General features: G+C 55.9%; 3 protein-coding genes across 33 annotated transcripts in view; 1 reads left to right on the forward strand and 2 right to left on the reverse strand.

Annotated features, from left to right (window-relative positions):
- LOC104151998 (ubiquitin-associated protein 2) overlaps positions 1–12,442 on the forward strand; it is a 243,845-nt gene that overhangs the window by 222,282 nt on the left and 9,121 nt on the right. The gene's annotated exons all lie outside the window — the stretch shown is intronic.
- Positions 957–1,984, reverse strand: LOC138064321 (interferon-like). Its single transcript, XM_068926317.1, has one exon. The coding sequence runs from the start codon at positions 1,704–1,706 to the stop codon at positions 1,029–1,031; it is 678 nt and encodes a 225-aa protein (XP_068782418.1). The 5' UTR covers positions 1,707–1,984; the 3' UTR covers positions 957–1,028.
- Positions 5,576–10,029, reverse strand: LOC138064280 (interferon-like). The gene has a single exon (XM_068926062.1). It carries the CDS (start codon positions 9,196–9,198, stop codon positions 8,458–8,460), a length of 741 nt encoding a protein of 246 aa, XP_068782163.1. The 5' UTR covers positions 9,199–10,029; the 3' UTR covers positions 5,576–8,457.

The following is a 12,442-nucleotide window of genomic DNA, read 5'->3' on the forward strand; positions in this document are numbered from 1 at the left end:
TGCTGTTGGCAGGCAGTAACTGGTGGGGGGGCCGGGTGGGGGGGTGGGTGGGTGTTGGCGCCAGAGCTGTTTGATGCGTGCATTGCCGCCGTGGTTGATGGGAAGGCTGCGCTCCGAGGACAGTTGTGGCTGCCGGAGAGGTGTCGGAGTGGAGCGGTCATTGGGCCGGAGGGCAGGGCTGCTCCTGATGGGGGGGGTTGGGGGGGGGGGGACGGACCTGGAGAGGCGGGAGAAGTAACCCGTGTGGCGGGAAGCTGCTGAAGTTGCAGAAGGGCCAGCGCAAGGTCTTGCGCGTGGGATGGCCTGAGCGGCTGCCCCCGTACAGAAGATGTCCGAGACTCGTCTGGACACGGCGGTGAGCTCCCCGATGTCCTGAAGAGCCGCCTGGAGGCGGGAGTTGGGCTCGGTGAGGCCTGGAGGTGGCTTCCAACTGGAACGATCGCGCTATGATTCTTTGAGGCCCACGACACCCAAGTTTTTACAAAAGGTCTTTATTTGCCTTGAATAAATAGGGGAATAAATAGAGCAATACAATTGTCATAATAAATAGAATAAGTTAAATAAATAGGTGTATTTTGGGGGGTTGGGGGGTGGCGGGGGCAGCGTGAGGGCGTCGGCAAGTTGCTGGCAGCAGCTGGTTGCCTCGGAGAGAGAGGGGAGTCGGCAGTGCAGCAGGCGAGATGCGTTGGTGGGCACGAAGTAGTGGGGTGGCTCGCGTTGTCCCTGGGTCTGTGCGTGGGGTCTCTGCGTTCCCCGTTGGTGGGTGCCTTTGGGGAGCAGCCGTGGGTGTGGGGCGCGCAGGGGCACGTTGGTGCGTGGGGTGCCGAAGCGTGGCCGTTGCCACGGTCGTGGTGCTGCTGGGCTCTGCGTGGTGCTGGAGGAGGTGGCGGAGGTGGCTTGGTGCGGGTGTTGTGGGGGGAGGGGGGGCAGGCGAGGCGGGTGTTGTGGGAGTGAGGGTCCCTGGGTGAGGGTGCGGGTATTGGGTGAGGGGGGCGTGGATGCGCGGTTGCGGTGAGGAGGCGTTGTGGCTAATCTGCCAGGGTGCGGGTGAGGTGGTGGATGCGCTGGAAGGAGGCGCGAGCTTCGAGGCCGACTTTGTCCCAGGCGCAGGGGCTGTGGTGGTTTGTGCGGAGGAAGTCCTGGATGCGCCGGAAGTACCCGTTGATGGTGAGCCAGGCGTTGCGGGGCCCTTGGCTTTTGACATCCGCGTCGGCGCGAGGGAGGCATTGCTGGAGGAGTTGGATTTGGTCGTGGAGCTGGTTGAGGAGCTGTTGGTGGGCTTGGCTGTCCCAGTGCGCGGGGGTGTTTTCGTTGCTGAGAGTGGTGAAGAGGTGCTGGAGGACGCGGAGGATGGCGGCGGTGGCTTGTTGTGGGGACTGGATTGCCAGGAGGGTGTCGGGGAAGGGGAAAGGTGGGTCGTGTTGGGCGCAGGGCTGAGGCGGGCTGGGAGCCATGGCGTGGAGGAGCTGGAGGCTGTCCCAGTTGAAGGTGCTCTGTTGGGTGCGAAGGTTGGCGCATCTGAGGGCCGCGCTGAGAGCGGGCAGGAGGAGCAGGAGGACCGGGGTGCTGTGCCGCAGGCAGGGGTGTCGGGTTGCGGGCGCAGCCATGGTGGTGTGTCCGGTTGTCCGGTGGTGGTGCCGCCGTGCGGGAGGATCGTGAGCGTGGGTCGTGTTGGCGAGTGCTGTGCTTGCGGCTGTGCTGTGCATCCGGCTTTATGTGGTGCCGCATCTTTCCCTTTGGCGTTTTCTAGTTGCGAAGAATTTCCTGCTCTCGTTTTCCGTTTTGGTTTGTGGCTGTGGTGGCTTTTGCGGTGTTTGTGGGAGTGCGCTTGTGGGTCTGTCGTGGTGGTGCTGTTGATGTTTTGGGGGCAGCCCGTTTGGGGGAGGCTGTGTGTTGTCTTGTTGTGTTTCCGTGGGGGATATGAAAGTGCCTGTGGCCGCGGCCTTTGGGGCAGCTGTGCTGAGGGTGTGTTTGAGGGTTTTCCTTTTGCCTTGCCGTTGTGGTCCCGTGCCCGCTTTGCGCGTTTGAATTTCTCCACCTCCCAAACTCGTGTTTTCCTGATGCCGCGTCCTGGTCTTGGTTGAGTTGCTTTTGCTTTGAGGATGCCTGTTGTTTTTGTTTTCCTGGGAGTGCGTCGGTGGTCTTGGTGCTCTGGAAGCGTTGTCGCGTGCTGTATTTTGGGAGAACGTTGGGAGGTGCGTGGTGCGGCCTGGTGCAGAGGACAGGTTGCGTTAGAGGAGGTGGCTCACGGCCTCGCGCGCTTGAGCTTTGAGCGTGTGCGTGGATGAAGATGCCACGGTCTCTGTGCTCCGTTTTGGTGTGCTTGAGTCCCACGACGGTTGCGGGTGGTGGTGGGGATGGGGAGGTGTGTGTGCGCGTGTGGTTTGTGCTGCTTGGGGAAGAATATGTGGCGTTGCCCCTTGTGCCTTTGCGTGTGGTGGTGCGTGTGTGTTGCCGAGTGAGCGGGGTCCGTGCAGAGGTGGAGAGGTGTGACGTGGTTGGGCTCACGGAGAGGTGGTAGGGCGGGCTGGCGGATTGGCGAGGGGTAGCGGAGGGCGGGAGGCTGCGAAGGCAGGATGGCGTGGTCCGAGGTGGAGGCGGGGTAGCGCTGTGTGTGAAGGAGAGTCTTGAATGGGTGGAGGTGTGGGCAGGTGGGGCAGGAGGGAGGAGTTTGTGGGGTGAGGCTGAGAGGAGAGAAGAGAGGCGGTGGAGGAGCGGGTGCGTGCTGCAGGCGGGCTGCTGAAGGAGAGGGAGGGGCGGATGCTGTTGCGCGTGGGGAGGAGGAGAGAGCCGGCGAATGAGAGGCGCTGGTCGTCCCGGTCGGCTTGGAGGAGCCGAGTAGGTGCCGGAAGGGCGATAGGGGTGCGCGCCAGGCGTCGTGGGGGTTGCTGGCACGTGTTGAGGAGAGTCTGGTCCTGGCGGTGACTGTTGAAGCGCCATGGGGAGCTAGTGTGTGGGAGCCTTCGGCCTGACTAGCGGCTGAAAGGGGTGTTGGCTGATGCAGAGGGGTGGGGAAGCGCCCTGGCAGGGCGCGGGGCCGCGGAGAGCTGTCTAATGTTCCAGGAGTGTGTGCCGGGAGCCCCCGGATGGTCTCTTGCAACGTGCGGCAGCTGGAGGAGGCGTGGCAGGCGGGCAGGCAGCATGGGTGAACGTGGGGCTGGTGCCCAAGGAAGAGGGGAGAGCGGCGAAGGTGGTGGGAGGGAGAGGAGGAGAGAGGAGAGGCTGCTTGGGAGGGGGAATGGAGAGCCAGGGTGGGTGTGAAGGGCTGGAGTCGGGCAAGGCAGAGGTGAGGTGGCGCTGGAAGGAGAAAGGTTTCTGTAAGTCCCCGGGAGGCTAAGGAGAGTGTGGGCGAGTGTCTGCCTGGGTCCGGGGGGGTAGCGAGGAGGGATTGGGAAGAGGCTGAGGTACCGGGTGCCTGTTGTGTGCCAGTTGTTGTTGGTAAGGCTTGTCCTCGGGGCCTCGCAGGTGCGTGAGGCCGTTTGGAGAGCGTGTGGGAGCAAAGGTGTGTCCACGGTAGGAGAAGAAAGAGGGTAGGGGTCCCTTAAGGCCCGTGGGCATGCGGGAGTGCCTGTGAGCGCATGGGATGCGCCCGCGGGTGTTGCAGGAGGCGTTTTGGTGTTTTTGGGTAGCCGCTGTGCCTCGCTGTTGCAAGGTGCTGTGCATCAGGGGAGGTTGCTGCTGAGTGGCAAAAGGGCGGGGTCGCCACTGTGTTGGAGAAGGGCAAGAGGGAGGACGCAGGGAAGTGGAGGCCGGTGAGACTGAGGCCAGTGGCTGGGCTGTTTCTGGAGGAGGTTTGTCTGGGCAGGTGTTTCTGAAGAGCTGAGTGCTGTGGAGGTGAGCGGGAGGAGGGAGCCTGCGTTTTCCACGGGCAGATGCTGCGTGAGTGGGGTGGTAGCTGGGCATGAGGAGGTGAGTGGTGGGCGGTGTTGAGCAGGGTAGAGCAGTGGACGTTGCACGCGGCGATTTTTGGAAAGGCCTTTGTCAGAGGCTGGCCTCTTTTGGCTAGCGGCAGCTCGGCTCGGTGCGCTCTGCCTAGGTTAGGGCGGAGAGGGGTGTGACGAGAAGGGGAACGCGGCTCTCCGGAGAGCTGCGGTCAGGGGTGCAGCGTGCTGTTGGCAGGCAGTAACTGGTGGGGGGGCCGGGTGGGGGGGTGGGTGGGTGTTGGCGCCAGAGCTGTTTGATGCGTGCGTTGCCGCCGTGGTTGATGGGAAGGCTGCGCTCCGAGGACAGTTGTGGCTGCCGGAGAGGTGTCGGAGTGGAGCGGTCATTGGGCCGGAGGGCAGGGCTGCTCCTGATGGGGGGGGGTTGGGAGGGGGGACGGACCTGGAGAGGCGGGAGAAGTAACCCGTGTGGCGGGAAGCTGCTGAAGTTGCAGAAGGGCCAGCGCAAGGTCTTGCGCGTGGGATGGCCTGAGCGGCTGCCCCCGTACAGAAGATGTCCGAGACTCGTCTGGACACGGCGGTGAGCTCCCCGATGTCCTGAAGAGCCGCCTGGAGGCGGGAGTTGGGCTCGGTGAGGCCTGGAGGTGGCTTCCAACTGGAACGATCGCTCTATGATTCTTTGAGGCCCACGACACCCAAGTTTTTACAAAAGGTCTTTATTTGCCTTGAATAAATAGGGGAATAAATAGAGCAATACAATTGTCATAATAAATAGAATAAGTTAAATAAATAGGTGTATTTTGGGGGGTTGGGGAGTGGCGGGGGCAGCGTGAGGGCGTCGGCAAGTTGCTGGCAGCAGCTGGTTGCCTCGGAGAGAGAGGGGAGTCGGCAGTGCAGCAGGCGAGATGCGTTGGTGGGCACGAAGTAGTGGGGTGGCTCGCGTTGTCCCTGGGTCTGTGCGTGGGGTCTCTGCGTTCCCCGTTGGTGGGTGCCTTTGGGGAGCAGCCGTGGGTGTGGGGCGCGCAGGGGCACGTTGGTGCGTGGGGTGCCGAAGCGTGGCCGTTGCCACGGTCGTGGTGCTGCTGGGCTCTGCGTGGTGCTGGAGGAGGTGGCGGAGGTGGCTTGGTGCGGGTGTTGTGGGGGGAGGGGGGGCAGGCGAGGCGGGTGTTGTGGGAGTGAGGGTCCCTGGGTGAGGGTGCGGGTATTGGGTGAGGGGGGCGTGGATGCGCGGTTGCGGTGAGGAGGCGTTGTGGCTAATCTGCCAGGGTGCGGGTGAGGTTGTGGATGCGCTGGAAGGAGGCGCGAGCTTCGAGGCCGACTTTGTCCCAGGCGCAGGGGCTGTGGTGGTTTGTGCGGAGGAAGTCCTGGATGCGCCGGAAGTACCCGTTGATGGTGAGCCAGGCGTTGCGGGGCCCTTGGCTTTTGACATCCGCGTCGGCGCGAGGGAGGCATTGCTGGAGGAGTTGGATTTGGTCGTGGAGCTGGTTGAGGAGCTGTTGGTGGGCTTGGCTGTCCCAGTGCGCGGGGGTGTTTTCGTTGCTGAGAGTGGTGAAGAGGTGCTGGAGGACGCGGAGGATGGCGGCGGTGGCTTGTTGTGGGGACTGGATTGCCAGGAGGGTGTCGGGGAAGGGGAAAGGTGGGTCGTGTTGGGCGCAGGGCTGAGGCGGGCTGGGAGCCATGGCGTGGAGGAGCTGGAGGCTGTCCCAGTTGAAGGTGCTCTGTTGGGTGCGAAGGTTGGCGCATCTGAGGGCCGCGCTGAGAGCGGGCAGGAGGAGCAGGAGGACCGGGGTGCTGTGCCGCAGGCAGGGGTGTCGGGTTGCGGGCACAGCCATGGTGGTGTGTCCGGTTGTCCGGTGGTGGTGCCGCCGTGCGGGAGGATCGTGAGCGTGGGTCGTGTTGGCGAGTGCTGTGCTTGCGGCTGTGCTGTGCGTCCGGCTTTATGTGGTGCCGCATCTTTCCCTTTGGCGTTTTCTAGTTGCGAAGAATTTCCTGCTCTCGTTTTCCGTTTTGGTTTGTGGCTGTGGTGGCTTTTGCGGTGTTTGTGGGAGTGCGCTTGTGGGTCTGTCGTGGTGGTGCTGTTGATGTTTTGGGGGCAGCCCGTTTGGGGGAGGCTGTGTGTTGTCTTGTTGTGTTTCCGTGGGGGATATGAAAGTGCCTGTGGCCGCGGCCTTTGGGGCAGCTGTGCTGAGGGTGTGTTTGAGGGTTTTCCTTTTGCCTTGCCGTTGTGGTCCCGTGCCCGCTTTGCGCGTTTGAATTTCTCCATCTCCCAAACTCTTGTTTTCTTGATGCCGTGTCGTCGCCTGGTGCAGAGGACAGGTTGTGTTAGTGGAGGTGGCTCGTGGCCTAGTGCAGTTGAGCTTTTCGTATCTCCAGTGCTAGACATTCCTACAGCCTTTTCAATCCCTCTTCCCATCCCATATCACCCTTTGTATAAAAATAATAATTTTTTTTGTATCTTTTTTGAATTCCCAGTGTTCTGAATTGTATTTTTAACTCTCATCCTTTTCGTTTTCATTTCAGTGTTTTCTTTGTTCTTGCCTGAGGTGCTTGAAGAGAGCAGTATGGTCCCACTTGCCAGGGCTTCTAGGATATTTTTGGTTACAAGGGATCTCACAAGATCTCTGATGTGACCTGGCAGTTGAGTGTGCTTCAGAGGGGTCTTGCTATGTACCTGAATGTATTTGGTGCCGTATATTTCCTTCCTTCCTTTCCAGCTGCATGTAATATCCCGTTTTACATATATATTTTAGCAGTTTCCTTGTTGTGATGGAAGTGCATCCCTGTTGTGGCCCTGGCACTGAGCAGGGAGCACGGTGGCCTTCCACCATGCTGTGTTTGACATGCAGGTGGGGAGTCAGAGCAGGCTTAAATTTGGGTTTGTCCTGCCCTTGCTTCATTGGGGAGGGAAAAACACCTCAGGCAGAGGTTTTTGGGGTGGTGGCACTGGTGTTCAGGGGGTGATGGGGCAGCTGGTGCATTGGCAGCACTCTTAGCATAGAATGCTATAGCTTGCTGATCTGTGCTTGCTGGGTTGGGTAGGCCCTCATCACATGCTAGGGTGACTGCATTTGGGGGATCTTGCTTGTTACTAGCTGAGGATGTGTTTGGATGAAGAAAGACTGCGTTAACGTGATCTATGCTGCGAGGCAGGTCCCCAGTTGGCCCCGTAACCGCTGGTGTGTGAGCTCCAGCCTGACCAGGAGAGGTCCGGACAGGCCATGGGGAATGTAGATATCCAGGAACTATTTGGTGCCCACCTACTCCTTTGTTTGGTGTTTTGGGGCTTATTTGGGGCAACTGGTAGCATCAAGGTGCCACTGCTTGTCTAAACCACTGCAGGCCTTGATGGGTCCCCTCCTTGCTTCTTGGAGGTGAGCCTTGTCCATGCTGTGGTGTTGCTGAAAGACTTGGCTGGCCACAAGAGGTTTGGTTATGATGAAGTGGTTCTTCTGGTGTGTGCAGTGTAATTGGAGGTGGGTCTGGTGCATTGTGTCTGGGAGAGGGTTGGGAACGGAGCGGGAGTGTAGTGGGAGATGAAGAGAGCTTGGGACAGGCTGTGTTGAGGTTGCAAGCTGTGGATGCCCTGTGGTGGTTCTTGGGAAGGGGTAGCAGTTGTGAAGGAGAGGAGGCTATGGCAGTAAAGCCTTGAGCTGTGTGACCTGCGTTGAGTGGCGTGCACAATATGTGAGCAGAGCGGGCTTGAGGCATGAGAGCCATTTGCCTCAGCAGTCCCCAGATTGATTTGTGTTGTGATCCCTGTTGTGGGACAGGTGTCCTGTTGACTGCGTGGGTGTGGGCCCCCTTGAGCGGCTAGCTTCCGTGGGAGAGACCTGTGGGCTTAGTGGGACATGGTGAATGGTAGGGGTGAGGGTGAAGTTCCCAGCCATCTCCTTGGCTTTTAATAATGGGCTGGTGACTGTTTTGGGGGGGGGTTGCAGTATCAGGGTCTTGTCCTTGATCAAACAGCCATGCCCCTTGGTGTAATTTTCCTACCTGCTTCTTGAAGGCTGGTTTTTGCCTGCCCTCCCTGCTTGGTGCCTAGGTCTTGCTGTGAGGTTGTGCTCAATGGGTTTTCAGGTCCTCCACTCGTTCCAGCCCAGAGGGCTGTTGGTCAAGGAGAGAGGCTTGCATAGAGCAGGCTGCAGGAGGGATGATCGTTCCTGCCTGCATTCATGGGTCTTGCCTTTCCCCATGTAATTTATTCACGATGACCACCTTTTATTTTTAGAAAAGGTCTTTATTTCCGTAGAAAGAATAAATAAATAAATAAATAAATAAAGTTCTGTAATAAATAGTCATCGGAATCTGAGACTCTTCAGCAGTTGCCGTTGGGACCTTCCTCTTTATCAGAGGAGATCACAGTCCAGAAGGAGTGTAGAATGCCATGGGTAATAAATACTGCCCCTTTTTCCCATAGATTTCCTGTTATCCCTTGATCTGAAAAACGTCTGTTTATTCCTGTAGCTTCCTTTGCGTAGAAGTTGGGGCCATGGGGAGCGCAGGGTGTGGTATGGGTGCGTGAGTTGTGCCGCAGCCTGGCTCCCGCATGGTTGCGGTGCTGTTGGGCTCAGCACTGTCATGCCCGTTTCCCAGGTTGCATGGAGCCATGGCTGGAAGAGGGCTCAGTGGTGCTGATAAAGCCCTGCCTTTGCTGTAGATGCCTCCTGTGGCTTGGTGGCTTCTGGCTTTCATTCAGGATAGACTTTGGACGAGGATGGGTTTGGAGGGAGGGAGCTGACCGGCTTTCCATTCTCCGTGTAAGCTTGTCGATGCATTGGAAGCAGGCACGAGCTTCGAGGCCGACTTTGTCCCAGGCGCAGGGGCTGTGGTGGTTTGTGCGGAGGAAGTCCTGGATGCGCCGGAAGTACCTGTTGATGGTGAGCCAGGCGTTGCGGGGCCCTTGGCTTTTGACATCCGCGCCGGCGCGAGGGAGGCATTGCTGGAGGAGTTGGATTTGGCCGTGGAGCTGGTTGAGGAGCTGTTGGTGGGCTTGGCTGTCCCAGTGCGCGGGGGTGTTTTCGTTGCTGAGAGTGGTGAAGAGGTGCTGGAGGACGCGGAGGATGGCGGCGGTGGCTTGTTGTGGGGACTGGATTGCCAGGAGGGTGTCGGGGAAGGGGAAAGGTGGGTCGTGTTGGGCGCAGGGCTGAGGCGGGCTGGGAGCCATGGCGTGGAGGAGCTGGAGGCTGTCCCAGTTGAAGGTGCTCTGTTGGGTGCGAAGGTTGGCGCATCTGAGGGCCGCGCTGAGAGCGGGCAGGAGGAGCAGGAGGACCGGGGTGCTGTGCCGCAGGCAGGGGTGTCGGGTTGCGGGCGCAGCCATGGTGGTGTGTCCGGTTGTCCGGTGGTGGTGCCGCCGTGCGGGAGGATCGTGAGCGTGGGTCGTGTTGGCGAGTGCTGTGCTTGCGGCTGTGCTGTGCGTCCGGCTTTATGTGGTGCCGCATCTTTCTCTTCATCATCCTGTAGATGGAGAGAATTTCCCTGTTTCCATTTTCATTTTTACTTTCCCTTTATTTGTTTTTTTTTTTTTTTGGGGGGGGGGGGTTCATTATGGTTTCTGTGGCGCTTGAAGTGTTTCCACATGATGTCCATGCTACAGAGGAGGGAGAGCATTGTTCTTTTCTGGTGCTGGGAGAAGACCCTCTTCGGGGAGGTTGTCTGTTGTCTTGTTGTGTTTCCGTGGGGCATGTGAAAGTGCCTGTGGCCGCGGCCTTTAGGACAGCTGTACTGGGGAAGTGTTTAGGCATTCCCCTTTCCTTTCTATTGTCAACAACCTTACCTGTTTTTTGTTCTCAAGATTCCCTGCCTCCCAAAATCCATTTTTCTTATTTAATGCTCTGCTGTTATTTCTATTTGTGTATTTGTATTTTTTAATGTATGCTTTACAGTGTTTTATTTACTTTTTATTGCCTTCTTTTGAAGTTTTCAAACAGTTTTTCCTCTATAGCACCTTTAGGTTTGCTAGTGTAGCATAGTTTTTACTTTTCAGAATATTTTGCAAAGCAGTGAATTTTTTGTTTCCGGTTACTTTTCGGCAGTGTGTGAAGTTTGCAAATAAGTGATTAAAGGTTGTGAAGGAGTTTTCATCAAATATTTTTATGATTTATTATACTTTCTGTATTTTATTTTCAGAGTGTTTTTTCAATTTGTTTTAGAAGCCTGACTCTGTTAGGTGTGTAGGAGGGAGGGTGTGGTGGGAAGGTTTTTGTTTGATGTTAGCATTCTGTTTGATGTTCTTGGCCTGTGCCTTACATCTCGAAAGTGAAAGTGATCCTCTCTGCCGGCAGGGGTGGGAAGCAGAGCTGATGACACAGTGTGAATGTGGTTTTTCCCTAACCCTTTGGGTTTTTCTTTTTTAATTAAACCCAATTTCTTAATGCTTATATTGATTCTGTGAATTCTGTTTGTGTTCAATGTGTGATCTCTTCTGTCATTCCTGTGGGTTAGAGTTCTTATAAACGTCTGGAGGACTCTGGCCGTAGTTGATGTGTATGTAACCTATTGAGCCAGTTGATGAAGCTTAAATCGATTACATTAGTGGGGTTTTTTTTTTTGTTTGGTTTGGTTTTTTTGTCCTTAGTTCATCCATGTGCCCTCTGGAGGGCCAAGAAGTCTCTCTGCTGTTTAAAGAAAAAAGTATTTTTTCTGATGCTTTCTTATGAGCAGGCTTGAGGTTTGAAGATAATTGGCCTGCACTCAGATTTTCTCAAGACTTTCAGGGGTGTATGTTCCTGTGTGTGTGGCTGGTGGTAGGGATAGGTGGTATTGATGAAGCTTCCTCTCCCCCCCCCCCAAAGGGCAAGGAGAATAATTGGATTCCTTAGACCCTCTTCTCATATCCATCAGGTCCTGTTGAGATCTCTTCTCCAAATCTGCTTTTGCATTTTTTTCCTCAGAAGAAGAGAGAGCACTACTTTGTTCTGACAAGATTTTTGATAGAGAATTTGGCTGTGTTTTGTGAAAAATGATTCATCCCAGACTTGATACCTCCCTTAACAACAGCATCTTATAAGGGCCACTGCTGCTGGGGGGATTCCTCCTGCTGGGCCCCTGAGCAATCCCCCCCCCCCGCCAGAGCACCAGCATCCTGGAGGTCTCCCAGTCCCAGGGCAACAGATGCAGCTGCTACTCTCCCAGTCGCAGGTTCACAGAATCACAGAATGGCCAAGGTTGGAAGGGACCTCTGGAGATCATCTAGTCCAACCCCCCTGCTCAAGCAGGGTCTTCTAGAGCACATTGCACAGGATCGCGTCCAGGCGGGTTTTGAATATCTCTAGGGAAGGATACTCCACTACCTCTCTGGGCAACCTGCTCCAGGTTCAGCTGGGAGCGAGGCTGAGCATGTGACCCTGGGCCCCCCTCCCCACGTCCCCGACTCACCGGCAGCCTGAAGTCTGCCAACATATTATATCCCTGCCCCAGGCTCGCCTGGTCAGGGACAATATGACCACCCCTGCCGCTGGCACATGGGCACTGTGACCCACAGTCCAGCTCCTGCTGCCAGCCCCGGGACCCGCACTCCACACGCTCTGACCCCCAGCAGAAGGGAAGGGTGTATCAGGTTACAGAAAGTATCTGCAATATTAAATCTGTACCAGATTTTTTCATGTTTGGTTATGGAGGATTATGTGTAGAAAAGAAGATAGTGATATTTAGAAATGCCAGTGAGGTGGAAGGTGTTGTTAACTGAGAGAAAAGCATTTGAAGTGCCAGGGAATTTGCAGAGGTGCGTGTGAAGAACAGTATTTTTCCAGCATTAGAGAATGTGTGGAAATGGGTATATTAGTTGTTAATCCATCAAGGGTTAATGCTTTAGAAATGGTGAGGGATAAGTGATGAATGTTAGGAGGAAAACAGCTTAGGAGAGTACCAGCTCCACATGTGGGCTGTTTTTTTGGTGAAGGCGAGAGCTTTTTCATGCAATCAAAGGGAAGAGCAGACTTTTTTTTTTTCCCTCCCTCCAAATTGAAGACAAAATGCTGGCTTTTTTTTGCTGGCATGTGCTGTCATCTTAAAGTGTAGACTTTCTAGGGCGAGGACTGCCCTACATTTCTGTAGGGTACCTAGAACAATGATCTAAAGGGCTCCTGTAACATAGTATAAAACAAACTTTCAATCTCAGCTGGTAACTCTTTTCTGTAGTTTCCTTTAATTAAGTTCATACTGTTTCTCTGGCTCACATTTTTACTTTTTGAAAGCAAAGCATGTTACAAGACTAAAACCTTTAGACTAATCTGCATTTTGTTTATGGATCTGGCCTGAGCTCAAGTCTTTGGCCCAGCGAACCTGATGTTCTACTGCTGTTCTGGGCACAATCTCACTGGAAGATGATAACTCAAAGCTGAGGGTTAGAAAAGAAAACCTTTTGGTTGCTGTGTTTGAGCTGAGGTGGATGGTTGGCCAGGAGTGCATCTCCTCTATGTGTTCTAGCTGAAGCCATTCTGACTTTTCAGCTGTGGAGAGGAAGAAGTATTCGCAGCCATGGAGACCATGCGGTGTTGAGAAGCTGCTCTTATCTCTGCTCAGTTGACAGTGGCCACCTCTTGGTCTGAGCTGGTGTGCAAAAG

The sequence above is a fragment of the Struthio camelus genome, chromosome W (assembly GCF_040807025.1).
Source record: "Struthio camelus isolate bStrCam1 chromosome W, bStrCam1.hap1, whole genome shotgun sequence".
Classification (NCBI taxonomy): Eukaryota; Metazoa; Chordata; class Aves; order Struthioniformes; family Struthionidae; genus Struthio; species Struthio camelus.